Source organism: Pithys albifrons, chromosome 4 (assembly GCF_047495875.1).
Source record: "Pithys albifrons albifrons isolate INPA30051 chromosome 4, PitAlb_v1, whole genome shotgun sequence".
NCBI lineage: Eukaryota > Metazoa > Chordata > Aves > Passeriformes > Thamnophilidae > Pithys > Pithys albifrons.
The window spans coordinates 77,902,577-77,922,263 of record NC_092461.1 but is presented as its reverse complement, the minus strand read 5'-3'; the positions used below and the strand labels follow the sequence as shown (position 1 = coordinate 77,922,263).

At 38.1% G+C, this 19,687-nt stretch overlaps 1 protein-coding gene across 1 annotated transcript in view; it reads right to left on the bottom strand.

The window, feature by feature from the left end:
- Positions 1-3,751: 3,751 nt before the first annotated feature.
- ROCK1 (Rho associated coiled-coil containing protein kinase 1) overlaps positions 3,752-19,687 on the bottom strand; it is a 91,121-nt gene continuing 75,185 nt past the window's right edge. The window contains exons 28-33 of the mRNA XM_071554710.1: positions 17,253-17,323; positions 13,306-13,394; positions 12,106-12,184; positions 11,727-11,988; positions 11,027-11,234; positions 3,752-5,261 (exon numbers count right to left, since the gene is read on the bottom strand). Of these exons, the coding sequence (XP_071410811.1) occupies positions 5,258-5,261; positions 11,027-11,234; positions 11,727-11,988; positions 12,106-12,184; positions 13,306-13,394; positions 17,253-17,323 (713 nt within the window). The 3' untranslated portion in view covers positions 3,752-5,257. The remainder of the gene's footprint in view (positions 5,262-11,026; positions 11,235-11,726; positions 11,989-12,105; positions 12,185-13,305; positions 13,395-17,252; positions 17,324-19,687) is intronic.

Below are 19,687 nucleotides of genomic sequence, written 5' to 3'. Positions count from 1 at the left end.
TCAGGGTTTGTATCTGCAGGAAAAATCCCGACCTCTGCAAGGTGAACAACCACTACCTCCCTCTTCTTTCCTCTGAGACCGTGTAGGTCTCTTCCTGCAGTAATAGCTGTGTGCCTTTTTCCTTAAGGAAGGGATCAATAGATGCTGTTTTCCCTGAATCTTACACAAACTGTCATAAGGAGCCTACAAAGAGTGCCACTTGATGTATACAGATGAAGTGCAGATTACTTTGATGACATTAAAATTGTGATAGGTTGAATGTTATTCAATGCATCTTTTTTCTTAGTAAAGGCAGGCCCCGAGGGGACCTTAATCGGGGCCACGTGGACCGTGGAACTGCCTGCCCTGGCTGTGTCTCTTTGGCCTGTTGCAGGCCCATCGAAGCACGGCTCCTTCCCATCCTGAGCTGGACAGATGCAAGCCCACTTGGATCCAAAACCTGGGGCTGTGTTGTTAGCAAAATAATGTGTGCAGGCCAACAGTGTTTACTAACACTGGAAGATGGGTCAGAGCAAGTCCAGATCTTTTTAGAAAAGGCTTTTACACTATGAGCTCTCCCTTGGCCCAGTTCTGAGGAGCACAAGCAGCAGGTGTACCGTCAGACAGTATAAGCAGGTGCTACAATACAGCAAAAGGTGTGGGGAAGCAGCCCCCTTTCCAAGGCATGCTTTAGGCACCTTTTTGGTGCCTGCACTAGAACAAAGATTCATTTTAAATAATCAGAGACTCAGGAATTAAAATACTGCATTTACATTTCTTGTGTCTTTAAAGGGCAAGGTGTGGTATCCAATATATTGACAGGTGCATTTATTAATGTACATTTTATTTTCTATAAGGAACATAATGTTCTTGGTAACCTGTCGGTGTGTCATAGAATGGTTTGGGGGAAGGGTTGATGGGCAGGCTGTCATCCATTAGATCAAGTTGCCCAGGGCCCCCTCCAACCTGGCCTCCAATACTTACAGGGATGAGGTATCCACAGCTCCAATGTATCTTCTATGTAGCTTCAGGCTTGAAACATTTTAAGGAACGTGTATTCGCAGCACAGGTAGGATACACTCATAATTAATTGCTCTCTTCCATGTTATTTCCATGCAATTTAAACTGAGAAAAATCCTAGTGGTTTAGGTCCGATTTTTCAGTGTCCCGATATGCCTCAGTGCTTTCTATATTTAAAAGTTCTTTTTCATTATAAATGTAAGCATTCCAGTTCCCTGCACTGCAAACCTTGACCGTCTCCAAATGAGCACCCAGAAAAAGAGGAGCAGGAACCAGACACTTGAACACAACTCTGGTGCACATGTTGTGTCCAGCACCATGTGGGGCTGAGCGAGATCTGAGCGGAAACCACCGGGGCTGCCTCAGGCAGGAGGGACCCAGGGTATGGCACAGCCAGACAACAACCTGAAAGCCACTGCTCCGCTTGATCCCTATCTCACAGCAGCTACAAACTAAACCACACCATCCATAAGGTGCAACTTCTAATAACAGATGATAAAGTAAAATGTAATGGCAGGGTAAAGAAAGCATAGTCACCCAGGAGGTATTTAAAGTAACATACACAGCATCCCCCCTTTCTGTGTTACCTCTTCCATTTCAGTGGTTTTCAAATGTTTTGCATTCTGGATCACAATGCACATCTGAGGGAAGGAACAAGAACAGAACTATATTTGCATTTTTTATGTTTGTTACTAGTACATAAAAAAAAATCCCAATAGAGTTCACCAGCCAAGCAACAGCTGTTGCCTCTCCTCTGGCTTTACAATTCCCACCATGCTTCTGGCTACAGACTCAGTGGTTACTGTAGCTAAATCCCACCTGCAGGAGAGGCCCTATCCTTTATTACCGCCCTTACCTACTCTTACCCATTTGCTTTCCTGTTGCCTTCAGCAGGAATAGTGAGGCTTGAAGAGGGAATGAAAAAGAGCCGATTTTGCCATTGTACTGAAGTTAATGAACTTTCAAACCTACTACAGTTGAAAAAAGTGAGAAAAAGGTGAAGGCAAATCAACTAGAAAATGATCATGTAAGAATCCAGACTTCTTGCTTTCCCAAGTAACTACAGCTCCATTGATATGAAGGAAGCCAGGGGGATTTATGCCATCTCCTCACAAGCTTACACGTTCACATCTCTTAATGACTTTCTGGTCCTGTATTAGATGTGTGTAGACAAAATGTTCCTGCAAGAGGAATCATTAGTGACAACAGTAAAAGCAAAATAATGCAACAAGAGCTGGATAAAGTGGATCTGTAGTGACCATGACAGTACAGATTGGGTTTTTTTCTGGATGGTAATGCCGATGCTTACTGAAAGTTTCATAACAATATTTTTTCCCCTGCAATATTTGTTTGCACAGTTGAGTTCATCATCATTACTTTTCCTAATAGCAGAAACTTCTGGCTAAATTTCTTATTCAAGGTTTAGTTATCCCTGTAGACAGGCATCTTGTTTACAGTAAACAAGTGCCAACATCAGTGTACCAGAACACACAAACTGTAATTTGCACATCTAGACTTTATAATTACAGCATTTTAGTTGAAATTTATCCTAGACACACTAGTCAATGTAATTTTACACTTCATTATGTCTGCTGCTGTTTGCCCAAGCAAAATTAGCATTTAAAAAGAACTGCAGAACTTTAGTATTGCTAAAAAACTACAGAAATGACAGTAGGTGCCAATCTGTACAGCAGAATCATTTTTCCACACTCCTTCTCTCTTCCCACTAGTCACTATCTATTCATAATGGGGTTTATGCTATTTTTCAGATTCATGAAATATGAAGTTACAAGATACTACTTTTTTTTACTAAAAAATTACCCAAGCAAGAGTTTTTGACCCTGTAGAGGGAGTCAGTTACACATAAAGGAAAGCAGAAAAGTAATCCACAATCTCATCTGGGTCTGGAGAGACCACAGGCCTTTCCTACTGCTCAAAATTTCCTATAGTAATGTATGTATTTATGTAAGATATGTTTAATCGTCATAATAGTTTATTATTTCCCCTATCACTATGTGACAGTAGATTAAAGCAGGTCATAATTATTCCTTATACTGCTTGACAAGCTCACAGTGTGCCTGGTCATCTAGAGGGTTGTCTTTAGTGTGCTCCAGCCACAGCTTTGAAGTTGCTGACACTTGTGATACAGCAGGCGCAACACAGAGGAACTTCCTGAAATTACCACACCAACTGTTTCTATTTGTCTATACTTTCCAGCTCTGTGACCTTCAGAGGACATACAATCATTCATGTCCGTACTCTTCTGTTGTTCTACAGGTCTTGGCAGATTACCCAGGGAGAATCATGGACAGTAGTGTCACAGGATGAACAGGTTGCTTAAAAAAATCCCCAATCAAACCTAACCCCAAAAACCCCAACCAACAAAAAACACCTTACCTTTTGAATAGTGTTCCCTCCCCCAAATAAGTGGGATTTCTGAAGCTCCAAACCTGCATCATGAAGGATGAGGCAACCACAAAGCCAGCTTAGCATGGTGGTTGAATAATAAATCCAAATTAGGCTCCTACAGCAGGCCATGAGAACAAGCAAATGAAAAAAATTATTTAATACAGTATTTACTTATTCACGTAGAATAGGAAAAAAAACCCAAACAAACCAACATTTCAGAGTCCCCAAGGTGTTACGCCATAAATGCACCTTGTACTAGGAAGGTGCTGCAATGTCTGAACACTTAGAGAGATGTTTAAGCTGCAGTCAGGAGAAAACACCATGTCAGTCGTTTTCAAAAGGGTCTTTCCATAAATTACTTTATTTCTCATTAAATGAGCACAGAGTCATTACCATATTAATAACAGATATGTTTATTATTACATATCCATCAGTGCGGCTTTCAATACCACTTGAAACATGCAAATCGTCCTAAGGACGAATCAGTTTTCCAGTGCTTCTTATTTAATACACAACTGCAAAGCCATTATAAATTACTGAGGAGGTATTTGGTTAAGAAATAAAATAAAATAAAACCATACTGCCCATACCATGAATGTATTCCTGCTACAAAGCAAGAGTCTGACAGCATTTACTGAAATTCCTGAATTATCTAGAGCTTTTGTGTCATACGCTTTTCTTTTTTTGCATTGCCTACACATCTCTTGGCTTAAGAACCAGAATCAGTCTTTCTTTGTAAGAGGAGTTCTCATTCAAAGACTGTATTTAATTTAGAAAATGCATCTAGCATCTACAATACTTCAACCAATTGAAATTCAGTTAGAACTACTGATATGCAATAGTTTTTTAGAGGTTTCTTTTGTTTAGTTTTAGATTTCTACATTTTTTGACATGGCAATAATACAATTATCTCAAGGCACTAAAAGAACAATGTAAAACCAAGTAAAAGTGTTCTAAGAATAATTTACAGTTCAAACAGTGCATATATTTCTTAAATGTTTGTTAACTTAATGCATGTTACCACTTAAAATTGTAAGGCAATACATTATAGAGTTATAGAAATGATGTACCCCAAAATATGCTTCCAAACTTGGTGGTTCTTTTCACTGTTAGTTTCTAATGCCTCTAACAATAAAATAATTCAGTATGGCTTGGCAAAAATGCATAGATTAAAGGCAATTACTTGTTTTTCCCCCTTTACAAACCTGCTGCATCAGTATTTTGTAAAGCACAATGCAAAAATATTTAACACTTTGATCCATTCCATTGCGGGTGGTTAGCATTAAGGCTGTAAAGAACTCTGCAGTGAAGGCACTGAAGTTCAAGTGATAAGGCTTCATTTTAAGCTAGTTCTGCAGTCTTCAAGAGCACAACTTTTAGAGTCTTGAAAGCAATTGCAGTCCTTGTCATGAGAAACCGTCCTCTTCTACTCCATTTCATGTGCTCATCTTGACATAAATATCCCCTTCACGGGGTTAACAAACAGTCCTTTTCTTTCACTGGTATGAAGAAAGTTGGCTGCATTTCATTGTGACTGACAGGCTTTTTTTAAAAATCCAAAAAGGCAGCACCTTTTTTTTTATACACCTAGCTAAGCTTTATTTGCTTTAACTTGCATTACATAGTAATAATTAATCTAATCTACCTTGAGGCAAACCCGCAATTAAACACCCTCAGCGTGCTTTTGTGCCAAAGCAAGGAGGAGACAGTAATAGCAATCTTAACCCTGAAGCCTGTGATAGTTATGTTGAAAGGAACAACAGCCTGTCTGCACTGCTCTGTGTGGTTAAAAAAAGCCCTGTTTCTCTGACTGCATCCCATGAGATTCCATTAAGCACTGTACATGTGGTTAGCTGAAACAAAGAAGAAAAGAGACAATTAATAACAAATATAAAAATTAGTTTCATAAAACACTAGTGCATGTTTGCCAAGAACTTCAAGAAGAAAATACTTTCACAGAGTACGTTTTTCAATTGACATGGTACAATACTGAGATCATACCTACATAATCGTCCACAAACTGTTCTTAATTTCAAGCAACGTTAAATGAACACAAAGATCAGACAAGATGGTAGTATTACTGCAGCTTTACAAGTAAGTGATTAAGAGTAAACAATCATGGGTGTATTCATGGCAAATGCAAGGTGAGGCTCTGTCACTTGAAGGACAAGAAGCAGCTCTCTAGGCCAAGAGCACGTGCACACAGTTGCCAGAGCTCATCTGATGCACAGGAATTTTGGTTGGTTGATGTTTTTCTTTTCTAAACATGCATTAACTTGACCAGGTGCCCAAGTCCAAATAGACTAAAAAGAAAACACTTTGACTGTGCTGATACAATGTGAATAAATCAGCATATTATGATATGAAGTGTGCCGATCTCAAAGCAGTGCTGCAAATGCCAGTGAGTTCATCATGAAGTTCTGATTCATATTTATTAGTAGTAAGTTATTAAAATGAGGAATAGAACTTAAGATGAACTTCTATATGTGAAGCTTCTTTCAGAGGGTCTGAGACAGCTCTCCATGAAGTCAAGGGAGTGCTGCCTACCAACTGCAAAGAAAGGTGGGCCAGACCCTGAATGAAATGTACTGAAATGTCTTCAAGCACGTGTTAAACTCTGTATCCATTCAACAAAACAGGTAATGCCTGCTTACATGGTAGTACTCCATCACCGAGGGCAAGTTCTGCTGTACTGTCTGGCAAGAAAACAATTTTCAGATACTTAGTAACAGCTAAACGTGTATCCCATAAAAATTGTGACTGCTGCTCTTACTCCCATGCCTACATACAGAAGAGAGGAAGAGAACTGCAGGGTGCAGCGTCCTGAGTTCAGAGAAGCTGATCCAACAGTTTGCTGTCTCCTGAAAGGAAAGGAGCCTGCTGTTCCCTCTGCTTTGTCACCTTCCTGATCCTCCTACTTTGTCCTCAGCTTTGGCAATCACTGCACTTCTTAGGCTACTCCACTCACTAGCTCAGAAAATTAAGTCTGTATATTTTTGACAGTCAGGAAACTTAATTGTGGACCTTAATGGAAGGGTCCAAAATGGATCACTTGAAGCACTTACCCTGGATCCAATGACAGAAGAGCAGGGAAGGAAGACAGAGAGGGAAAATCCTCCCCCTTAGGTAGCAACAGGCTGTCAGATTAGCTCAGCTACTGTGCAGTCACCACTTAGGGGTTCAGTACATAAGATCCATTGCAAATTCATTTAATAATCTAAATTTAAACATCTAGCATATTAGAAGTGAATTTTCCTAAAATAAATACAGTGCCTCTTGTTTCTAAACATATGGGATGGAATATGTAATGGTATCAGGGCATAGACTGGGCATACTCCATCACAGCAGCACTTGTGTAGTTCACAGGTACAACTAACAACAAATTTGTCTGAAAAAGCCACAAAAATGTTCACAGTAGACTAGCCAGTAAGAGAACTTCCTACCTGGCCTTTCCTAATGCTTCTTTGCTCAGTGTAACTCTGAATCTTTTCATTACTTGCTCACACTGCGCTGCAGGTGCCACACAAGCTCCATGACATTCTGGTCAATCTAGTGGCAGCTGCCTGCTGGGGACAGAGCAGGCCACAAGCAGCTCCTCCAGCATCAGCGAAGTGCAGGGAGGGGCTCCCCACTCTCCATGCAGCACAACAGGCCAGGAAGTGTGCACATACCCAGCACTCCTGGTGGTCAGGTGCTGTGCCTCTATAAGTGGCTTGTGCTCAGTATGATTCTTACCCCACACTCAGTACTAAAACAGAGTTTGCTGTAATTGATTGTATGTTCTAAGAAGGTCAGTCAGTATTGGACATTAAGAAGCAATATTCTAAGGTCAAATATCAGTTATGTCATCAAGCTCACGAACAGATTTGGGGTCAGTCTGAAAGAGTAATGTGCTTTCTATTTGATTCACATCCATGGGATCTGTATGTTAGATAAATCCAAGGAGGTAAAGAGATAAGATTACCATGTGGGTATTGACAGAAAAGCTAAGAGCTTTATTTCTTCCCAAGAACTCAAAAAATCTCCTCAAGTGATGGGGAAAGGTGTGAACACAGGCAATACACCAGGGCAGCTGGAGAAGATGCAAGACTGAAGTATTCTGAACAGCTGATCTGACCTGATACTTCACTAGTGCAAGAGCACCTTCCTCCTCTCATTCTTGAGACTCCTCCACAAACCACTGCAAACTTCCGAACCCAACAGAAAACCATGTGCTTTTTTCTGTGGCCTGAGGGTTGGGGGTTTTTTGTTGTTATGCTTTGGGGTTTAAGGTTTTCCTTTAGTCAAAACATTCTTTGATTAATTTTCTGCTGAAAAATATATCAGTTGATTCTAGTAATCTGTGAAGCATGAACTGACACAAGGTAAAGCTCAGGAATGTGCAGCTGCCCTCCTGGTACTAGTGAGCTATTTGGCTCATTGTATGTTCAGGATCTTAAAACCAGAGCTTTAATGATGGTGTTTCTCATCTCTTAAAAAAGTTCCATTCACTACTTGAGTACTTCTGTGATTCTGAAACACCCTCACAGGACAAATGCCAGTAAGATTAATAACAGAAATGGTCTGGATAAGTGATCTCCCCAAACAGACCCATTCCTTTAAGAACTACTGTAAATTTTCAAATATCCAAATCTGTTCATTGTATAACAGATTAGCTGCAAACTTGCCTTGCTAAAGGCAACTCCAAACCAGCATTTCCATTAAGACAGAGTGAAAAAAATCAATTAATTGATTTAAGAAAATGGATTTCGCCTATAAAAGGCTATGGATGAAAACTGGTTACTACAGCTACCAGAGGACTTTGCAAGGATAAATGGAAAGGAAAGCATACTCAGAATACAATTCAAAGAGTCTTTTGGAAAAAAGAAGTCTTCAGCTGTCAATATCTAACTGTGAAAAAAAGAAGTACGCACTTGCTTCAACAAGGCAAGGCAAGGCTTGGCAAGGGGGAAGAAAGAATCTGTACACTCAAAAAACAGAGGATGATTTCTAAACTGTACAATCAGGATTTTCCAAGTATTGTTTTAGATTATTCCAATTAATGCATCATAAAGATGCAAGTAAATGACATATTAAAATAATTCTCTCCAATCCCACTGGCTGGTTGGTTGGTTTGGGCGGAATTAATTGGTTGTGCATTGGGTTTTTTTTACTGTCCAAGAACACTCCCTCTCTTCAAAAGATTCTCAGTTATTTTGATCTTTTTCAGTAAGCAATGTTGACTGACATTATGCAGAGTCACATTTTTATAACTTTTTTAAAACTGTATTAGTGAATTTTACATTATCAGTTCAGGGGTTTTTTTTTCAAAATTTTTGTTGGGATGACCATTTAGTATCAAACTCATTCCACCTAATCCTTTTAAGCATCAACATGACATGCTTTTCTTTCAGTCTTAGGTGACTCAAGACTTACTGAAAAATCTTACTGATCAGTCACAGAGTTCCTTAACCAGTACTAAGGACTTCTGTTACCTTTACCTGCCTGTTTAAAAGCTCTGCATTTAGTAACTAGTTTCTAGAATCCTGATTACCGTTGAAATAAATGTATCATATACAACACAAGAAAGCACTTCAGATTTTACCCAATCACAAACCAGGAGTATCTGTTCAAGAGTCCTACGGTAAATAAAGATGATGTTAAACAACAGCTATTAATTATGCATATTTTAAAATAAGCAGGTGTAATTTATATCCATAACTGTCATAGGATCTGGCTAATGCCTATGGAGGAGTCTAACACTTTTCAGTAAATCTTGGAAAATTGAAGAGTGAAGGAAAAATTAAGTTTGGAAACACCATGAACCTTTATAAAACTTTCTGGAAGTTGTGAGAAATGTACACTTTGTAGACAAGATAGTTTAACAGGATTCTGTTGCACAACTACACACAACCGTACGTAACAGACGTGACTGAAATCCCCTGGAAGTAACAATGACCAATCTGTCTTTATGTGGTACAATACTAAAGATGAGGTTACAGTCATTTTTAGCTCAGGTTTATCACTGTGTGTTTTTCCACTGCCCTCACCCTTGCTTTTAACAGATTTTTACAGAGAAGACTGTAAAACTGCCCACTTCCCAGGAAATCTCCCCATCAGAAGTGTTTATGTGTTCAAGAACATTCGCCTGATTAAGTGCCAGTGTTGAAAAATGTAAAATCACATCACGGTTCTGTTGTGGTCCTACACATTGAACTGTACCTTGTAGACTGAGCCTTTGTTCAGTGTTTGTGAAAGTGGCTTCTGCTCCAAAGACTCTGGCATGGCTACACATTCTTAACTGCTGCTCACAGATTTCTTTTTATGTTGTTCTCCTCATGCTGTTGTATTGATTGCCATCTCTAACAACAAACTGCCCACAACATTACTGATTTTTATATTGACAGCTTTGTTTCTGAGGCCTAAAGTAATTTTTCTGGATGAGATTATCTTGAGGACCTTCACTGAATACATTACTGTCTCAAAACTATGATCCCTGGGAGTGTTCAAGGCCACATTGGATGGAGCTGACCTAGTGGAGGGGGTCCCTCCCCATGGCAGGGGGACTGGGACTAGGTGATCTTTACGGTCCCTTCCAACCAAAACCACTGTATAATTCTATGATTGCTTATGTTTTAGGACGTAAGTCTTAGGGACAAGAAAATCTTTGTATCTTTTTGTTTGCAAAGTTTTCATTAAAATCAGGGATACTATTTCAGATAACATGGACTTTTTTTAACAGGTCTTAAGGCAAAAAAAGGCTGAAGATAGCAAAATTCCAATGTAAAACTGGTAGTAAATTATACTGACTGGAAATGCCTTATAAAACACGGTCCCCTGCAGGAGGATGTTTCGTGATACACCCACTGTCGCTTTACATGCAAGTTTGCTTTTACTGCATTTTGTGCAAGGAATGTTTGGTAGCTCTGGCAATCCAGGAGTATTCTTTCCTTCTCTCTGAGACACTAGTTTCCACTTAAGACTGTCAATTCAATCTGATTTTTGGGGAGAAAGGGACACACACACTATAGGAGGAAGCTAAGGCAGGTTAAAATCAGCTTACAGTAACCCAGCATTAAGAAAATGTGTTTTACATCTTGTCTGGCTAATGCACAGGGTCATGAACAGCTTATAAAAACAACTGCTGGGATAGAAGATAGGGAGAGTAAGCAGGGAGAAAGAATGGAATCAATACTTAAGCGGCCTTCCAAAAACACAAATGACCTAACAACACACTGAGAACCTGTAAGTTTCTCACTCCAACACCACTTGGAGAAGACTCCCAGCTTACAGCAGTTCTGTGAGTCAATCCATGGGTGAGATGACTATATGGATCTTCCTTACAGTTAAATGCCATTGCTGACGTATTTGCTGAGTCTTGCCTTTAAACAGAACAAAATGCAAACTCAGCTCCCTTGCAAGCACTGGCAGGCCAGGTACCAACTCTATGGTAAACGCAAAGAAACACCAAATTTACCATGATAGCAAGGGAATTCTGTCCGCTCCTGCTTTCAGCATTTGACCAGAGATTTAGGTCAGCAGTTCAACAGTCCTAACTACACAATTATTTCACAATTTTGCATTAAATAAGAGATTTATTAGTCCAGAAGATCTGTAGATTTTGTAGCTTATTTCTCACCTAGTTTTTCCAGAAGGATTTTTAACAACTTTTCGGAATGACTGATTTGCTGAGGATCTTGTAGACATCGTTCTAGGAGAAGCACGAACAAAAGTAGATGGTGGTGTCTTGGGGATCTTTTTTACTAAATGAGTTACCCACTTCTTCTGTTCATCTTGACAGGATGCCAATAAGAGCATATCTCTTGCTGAAGTTACATCGTAACTCACTGTAAAAGGAGGAAGATGATTCAATGCAAAATAGGACTCATTGTCAAAATAAGAGTTATGACATACTATCTGTGCCAATGGAAATAAAAATAAAAGCTATATCCATACTTGTACTGGATTTGTTTATATATTTTTGGAAGACAACATACAGCAGGGGAGATTAAGAATATAGTATTCTTCAATATTTGTTTCTGCATTAAGATTCTTGAGTATACCATTAATATTCAAGACATTAGAAAACTTACACTAATTGCAGACTTAATAAGCTGAAGAGTTGTGTGGGTGCCTTATGGCTGAGTTCCAGAGTACATACCCTGCTGCCTGTTTATAAGCAGTGTAGCAGACTATTGTTTAATACCACGTTTCACATCTAAAATCATAAAACTTTATTTTTAGCTTTAGTTTTAAACTAAACCACTTTTATTTGTCTTCAATAGTTTATCACGTGTGGCTAAAACATGCAGAGAATACAGAACAGAAAAAGAGTATACCTTTGCATGGTGCAATTAATTCCTCCTTTTTATCCAAGTGGTCTCTGTGGCACTTTACGTGGCATCTTCGACATTCTAGGGCAGCAGGCGGTTTAAAGACATGCCAAAGAGGTTTGGCACAGGCCTCACAGTTGGCTGGAAAGTGGTATAATGTGGGAATAAATTCATGGCCCTTGTGATTTAGAAAATTTGTCTTCTCTGCCGGCTGTACAGGTTCTACCTCCAAATCCTTCCTGCATTCCCCCTCATTAGCATAGAGAATCTGAAAAAGAATACTGCCGTGTTACTGTTGAAGCACTAAGTACTTATACACCCTTTTCAAAGAAGCCACCAAACTTTTCAAGAGAGTTGAATAGACAGGAGATACACTTCTTTTTACCTGGAATATTTTAGGAATTTCTTCAGTTTCGGCTCTATATACATCTCCTTGAGTTACAGGCCGGACATGAAACAGCTTACTAAATTAGAAGAAACATGAATCAGAAAATTCTAAAATGCTGTTATAAACTGTTCCAAAACAGATATCAAATTGCTTGGAAATTGCTGAAGTTTTGCTTATGCACACAATATGGCTGACTTCAAGGCTGCAATATGATTTTCGGAATTAATTCATAAACCGTATAGATCTTGTCTATCTAAGTCAGACCAAAATATTTTATAGCATGGAAAGAGGGTTGTCCTATAATGGGTTCCATCATGGCAAATTTGCATGTGAAAAAGGCTTTCAAATTCTTTCTCAGAACACTAGGAAGTCTAACATTATTGCTAGAAAAGCTTAGTGATAAACCTGTATGGAAGTAACCATAGAGTACTACTAACTAGTTCTTTTACTCCATCATGTCATGAAGTGATAAATAATCAATGCCAAAATATCACAAAAGGAAATCTGGGGCACCAACTGTTGAAAATGCTATTAAAATTGGAAAAAACATCACCTTATACTGGGTCAAGACTCTAAGTTCAACTACATCCCAACATCCTGTTTTCAACAGCAGCCGTAACAGATGTTTATGAAAAGAGAATAAGAGAAAATAACTCTTTTCCTGGTTATAAGCAATTGGCAGCTTAAGCACTTCCTGAGTTTGAGATTCCTTCCAGACCACTGTATTTATTAGTCACTTACAGACCTATTCATGAATTCTAAAACCTTTTTTCAATTACTACTTTATAAGGTTCTATAATGTCAATCAGCTGTTCAAACATCACAGACGTGTATCAGAGATGGGCTTCAGTGATATTGAACACAATTTTCTTCAGGTCTAACAATTGTAAAGGGATCACAATTAATTTATTTTATCACTAAACAGAAACCATCTGGAAAGTTAGAAGTGTTTTGGACTAGATAAGCATTCTCTTAATTTCTCTTTTCCTCTAACTTTTAGTAATAGTAGAACAAAGAGAAAGTAGTACCTTCTGTTAATGGCACATTGAAATACAGATAGACATTTTCCAACTGTTCTGGGAAATTAGAAATTATTTATGGAATTTTGATTTCAAGCTTTTAGATTCGTTATCAGTTATCTCACAAACAAGACTCTTTTGTCAATTTGTATCCAAAACTAACAGTAACTTTACTTACTCTATATCTAGTACCATAGATGGATTAGATTGGTCTTTGTCTTTTTCATCATTGTAGAATAGTATCTTTTTACTGCTCACCACAACATACTGTGGAAAGAAAGGGTAAAATGAAGTTAAAAATGCATTTTTAAGAGCAAAATTTATCCTCATGTACTCTTACATACACATATAAAGCCTGAGTAAAGGGAAGGTTTTAAACTAGTATCAGGAGACATTTAAATCATCATGCAGGCAGCTACACTACTGACAGCTGGACAGTGCTACAGCTGCAGTGACTGTATTATCACTGGAGCACCCTACAATGTTTGTCATGATTCTGGAAATCCATATGAACACAAACTCATAAACTTCAGTTCACAAATTTACAGACCTGCAGGACTCACTTGGTATTTCGTACCACAGGACTGGTCATCTCAAAGAGATAGTCACAGCTCCAGCTAACTATTTCCTACACTTTCAATTTAATGGAATGGTAAAATAAAAAGCCAAAATGAATCAGCAGAAGAGATCTGGATTTGAAACCAGAAATACACTAAGACAGTTAAGCTCAAACACCTTTAACCTAAGCACTTCTCAGTGAGTTCACGACTAGAATTCACTGCCTGTTGCTCTTCACTGGGAGCTGCCAGTCCAACATCTTTGCTGGAACTATCCACAAGCATAACATTAGTGACAGATGTGGCAGCTCCCTCCCTGACAGTTTCAAGTGTTTCAGAAATAACTAAATGTTATGAGGTACTGAAGAGGTTTAAGAAGAGGTAAACAGACTGTTCTGTCTATATTGAGCTCCATATTCATATGAGCCAGAAGCAGGGGAAAGGGCAGAAAACCATGTGAGTCAATACACCAACAGTTCATCTTGAATTCCAACTACTGGTAAGTAACTGATTGGGTTTCTGCACAACGTAGACACTGATAATTTAAATTAATGGTGTTTTACTTCTCCTGCAAGAGGAGGTTTCAACTTCCTCATTACACAGGACTTTAAGCTGACCTCAAAACCTGAATATGAAAGCTACCTTAACAAGTTTACAGAACAGCATTTTAAAACTGTGTTGCACAAGCTGCATGCTACAGTTGTAAATCCCAGTTACTGAAATGCATCTTAAAAAGCCACAAAGGCTTTGTGTTTTGGCCCCAACTTAGAGAGCTTCACACTTAAAGAGCTTTAGTCACAATTCTTTAATAGAAAGCCTGATTAACTTGAGTAGGAACTAAATTGTAATGGTGTGAGTCTCTAGTGATTTTTCCCACTGAAGAAAAAGACTGTGCCTCCATTCCCTTATCTACTTCGACAGAAACCTAATGCTTTTTTGTCTTTGAAGTGTGCACCTCTGCCTTTCACATACAAGAACAAGGCCTTAGGATGACTACTATCACAAATGCAAATTATGACTACAAAGGAATTCAGTTATCACACTATACACAGTTCCTGGTGAAAGAACAATTTAACCTCACAAAAGAAAAGTTGCATACAACAGCCTCAATACCCTTTTGTGAACATATAAAAACAAGTTTTCTGACAGTAGTTCTGTTCTACAGTGGTTTTGGGAGGATATTTTTATCATCTCCACTTGGGATGAAATGAAGCTCCAGATGAAAGTATGGCTAAACCATTTTAGTGTTAGCTGGAGGTATAACTCAAAGTGTTTATTCTCAAATAAGTTTCCCACACTTGCCCCTTTCTATCTTAAGCTAAATGAATTGGAGGTCATGGGGAAAAAACATCAATGCTACTGATATTTGAGTCAGAAATGCAGCCAGCTCAAGATTAAAAACTCAGCCATCAACCCAACTGCAATGCTAACTCAATTTTGCTTTCTCTTTAATGTAAGTTGACCTGGGCATGGCTGTGTTTGAGGTGGCATACCTCTCTCCAAGTGCAAAACTGAAATTGTAGGAGAATTTGGAGCAGAAGCACCTAAGGAGGATGACTACACAGCAGCTTGTTTCAGCTGCAGTACAGTTCAGCAAACAGAACACACACAAGTCAATATGGCCCCTCACTACTGTGTCTCACTGATTTGAACCTCAGCTGGTTTAAGGAATCTTATCAGCATGGCTCATTTTATGACAGAGGCATCCATGTGTAGCTCAAATTCCTTCAAAGTGTAAGTATAACTCAAACTAAGAAAGTATGAATGGAGTAACTGGCTAAAATATCTTGAGGGAAGTAAATATGCTGATACTGGGCATGCCTGAAGAAGCTCAGATACAGTCTCTCACTGGAGAAGCTGCAGTTATCAGTTTAAAAATTCAATCATCAGAGGATGCAAGAATAATCCCCTTTTCTAAAAAACAACCATAAAAGGCTACTGGAGGTATTCTGATAGGAAAATGATATAGTATTTTAGATCAGTCAAACCAGAACAAAACTACATGATTTGTGCCTAGGCACAGTCACTTTTGTTCATGGACACTGCCAGAAGTCTGAGAGCAACCCAGAAAATCAATTCCAGAACAAAAGGAGTCAAGCAGCCTTAGCTATCAAACACAGCACGTTGTGGAACAGATTTACAAAAAAGTGTGTTTTGTGAGACACCTGAAGAACATTCCAACACCACGGGCATTTGAATCAAACATGGCATCATGAACATCCTTGACTTCGCCCTCTAGGTTTCCTGCAATTCTGCTAACTGAGAGAAAAAGTGAAACACAGAGGGAACAGAATTTGAACATTCGAAGCACAGTGAGAACATAATTGTATCTGTAGCAAAAATCGGGTTCCAAACTGTGGCAAGCAACCATTTTACACATGGCACTTATTCACACTGCCTCTCATCTGAAGGGCTGGGAGAACACTCTTCAGAGCCAATAGCTGAAATAAAGCAGAGCTTAAGACTCACTCTCAGCAAGCCAGAACAGGTGGTGGTTTTAACTTGAAGACAAATCAACAAGGTCTGATACTGATGTAAAAATCAGCAGGTCTAGAACTCAAAATACTTTGACTGTGTAAGGAAGGCCACGTGAGCCAAGCAAAAACAGGAATACTTCACAGTAGGAGTTCAGCAACTAATGGTCTAATATAAAAATTTCAGTGCTTCTTTGACAGGAATTAACTTCTCCTTTAAATTTTGTAGGAACCACTTCCAACACTTGTAGAATGTGAATGTAAACAGAAGCATTTGAGAAAGACCCTCCAACAGAAATCAGAGAGTTACTTTGAAAGTATTACGAATAAACTGAGTAATTCCCAAGAGCGATCTTTGAATTTAAGAAGATGCAGGGAAATAAACTACTTGATACAAATTGCTTGTAAAATGTACAAAATTCTAAGGACCATGTTCACTTTGGCATTTAGTTATACTAAAAGATATTCAAAGAGGGGAACTGAAAAGCCAGAAAAGATAATCAGAAACTGCTTCTAAGCATCTCAATGTGAACACACATGACATTTCAGAGAACCAGATCACAACCTCTGCAGAGGCAAAAGGATATGGTTTTGTTTGGATTGGGAATTCCAGCACAGAGATACAGTTTCTGATACAAACCAGTTCTTTTCAAGGGAGACTGATCATTTAGAAGGTAAGGAGATGGAAGCATCCTTGGAAATCATGTGTGGCAAGTTACAGTGTGATGTGCTAGTCCATGACCTTTAGAACATTTAGGTGTGGTATTCCCTGTTCTCTCCAGTCAAGTTACACAAAGAGCTTCTTTTTCAGTATGAGGAGTATAAAGCAGCATCCTCAGAGCAGTAATGGGATTTTTTTATGGTTCCATTGCAAGCATTTCCTCACCCACCTGTTGTAAATTTGCATAATGTCATTACTAAAGATTACATACTGAACTTGAATTTGCTAGGTTTTTTATACACACTAATTTACTCTTAATTACTTTGTTTGGTTCTTAAATATGAGCTGTAAAACCAATTCACCACATGCCTAAAAATTTTTCCCATTGAGGAAGGAAAAAAAAAAGAAAAAAAAGGCATTTAGGTATTTGTACCTGTTTCTTCCAGCCATGCCGCTTTATATTTCCTTTGTTTGGTACTGAAAGCCAACCTTCAAGTCTTGATTCTGGTTTTAAAAAAATACTTATTTAGTAATTTAATGTATTTATAACAATAAAGCAGATAGCAGAAAAGCAAACTACTACTAGAAAGGAAGATGTACTACATGCAGTAATAGGTAGTTACCTATTCAGCAAAGCAGAATAAGAAGCCCAGCTAAATAAAATGAAGATATAAGCATTTAATTCATGCTTCATCACAAGCCAACATCTGATTACACAGTTACTGCACAATAAAAGTAAAGCTGTTCTCCTTGATGCCAACATCTAACACTGTATGTAAATAGTTTGCAAAGAGCCAGGCAGGAAAGACTTTGCTATGAAAATATGTTACAGTTTAAATTAAGAGATTTTCAGTATAAACATAATTTAACATTCAGAGGGGCTGTATGAAAATATTCAGCAGGAAGATGCAGGAAGTGAAACAAATCAGATCCATATTTTTCACGGGAAACAAAAAAGGGAGAGAGAGCACAAGAAGCAGGCAAAGCTACATGGGTGTCCCCATTACTCACAGAAGATAAGCATAGGAGATAATTAAATAAGGAATGCAGGAAGAATCAACTAGATATAAAGAATAAGAGACAAGTGTTTTATTCAAATTTTCAGTGAAAAATTCTCCAGAGCGCAAAGTAATAACATGTTTTCCCACCACAAAACTACTGAAATAATTTAGCAATTATATCAAGAAGGGCCAGAAGAAAATTTGCATTCTGCCTAAGGTGAATTGTAGATTTAAAAAGCTTTCCAGAGCTGACTAATAGTTGCTTCTAAAATTTAAAATTATGAAGCCAGATACTGGTAGTGAGAAGCTATCATGATTCCATTAACCTGAAATGACATAGTAAATTCTTGAGATTTTGGAAATGTGAGAATGAAGTAATCAAAATTTCAGTCCATAAATGCATTTCAAAATAGAGAGAAATGGATTTTTTTAAATTATAAAATGTGATTTGAAAAAAAGTATCAGAAAACAGAAATAGAGCTGACAGCTAATGCGTGTATTCTTTATAATAAACTTAACTGGCAGCACTGAAAACTTCAAAAACATCAAGTTAAAATTTTCTGAATAATTCTCCATAAATAATTATGTAAGAAGGAGCTACTGGTCCCTTTTATCCTTCAAGAATAACTTTGTGTGAGGTACATCCCAGCAAGCTCTGAAAATACATCCAAAATACCTAAAAGTTATTGTCCATATGCTCTGCTATATAATGTTACAATGAGTCTGGCCAGGCACTAAGCATGAAAAAGACCTTCCCACACTACCCTTGCAGTAAACAATATTTACAAGGGGACTACACTTAGAAATACAGAATCATTTCCTAACATTCCTCCACACAGAAGAGCTTCAAAATACTGTGGGACCACTGAAGCACTGAAATGAACTGGAAGAAAGGCATGACAGTCGAACTCATTTCAATGACAAAATATATGGAAAAATTAAGGAAACTTGTAGTTCCCTGCCCCTCCTATCTGTGTAAGAAGAGTGGGGTGTGGGTGTTCACCCCTCAAACCCTCCCCAATTCTTGACATTCAGTAGCTTTGGAAAAGGCAGCCTATTTCCTCAGGTATATAGGCATCACAGGTAGTGCTTACCCTGTCTTGAATACTTTGATTTTTACATCAAGAGAAGATTCTTCCATTTTTATAAATTATAGAAATACCCTAAAACTCAAGTCCTCCATTGCAAAATAAAGTGATTAATTGCTAATAAAGAACACAGTATGGGCAAATGCAGTTCAAAAGGAATATAGGAAGGATGACTGTTGTTCAAAAAGAATAAGAATCCATCTGTAGAAAGTGCAGCATATGAAAATATGGAAAGATCCAATAATAATAAATTTTAAAAGATGCTTATAGGGACAGTGTGAGTAGGAGTTATTCCAAGGTCACTTCTTTTTCACCACATTCTGAAAACAATTTCAAAATAAGTAGGAAGTGAATGAGTTATTTCAAATGAACCTGTTGACATTCTTTTCTATCTACTACAATCTATTTTGGTGAGCAAATTCTGTTTGAATGAGAGATGATTTCTGAGCTGTGAATAACATCTTGCAGTTGAAAATAAGTTTAGGAACATACTCCTTTTCAACAAAGTTAACATTCATCTCGAACCAAATGTACTCTTAAAAGGCTAGATGAGCTCTTTCATTCCAACCTTGCCACAAAGGTTTCTCTCAAGTAGTATTTATAGTGCATTTGATTTCCCTTGACGGGGTTAGCTAGCCTAACTGCAAATGTTCATCTGGCCATTTCACAAATATTTGATCCAGAAGAATAATATTTATGAGTGTTCTGATTAAGTAACTAAGAAAATATGGCCTACCTAGACTATGAAAATTATTCTTAAATACCTATCTTTAAAATAA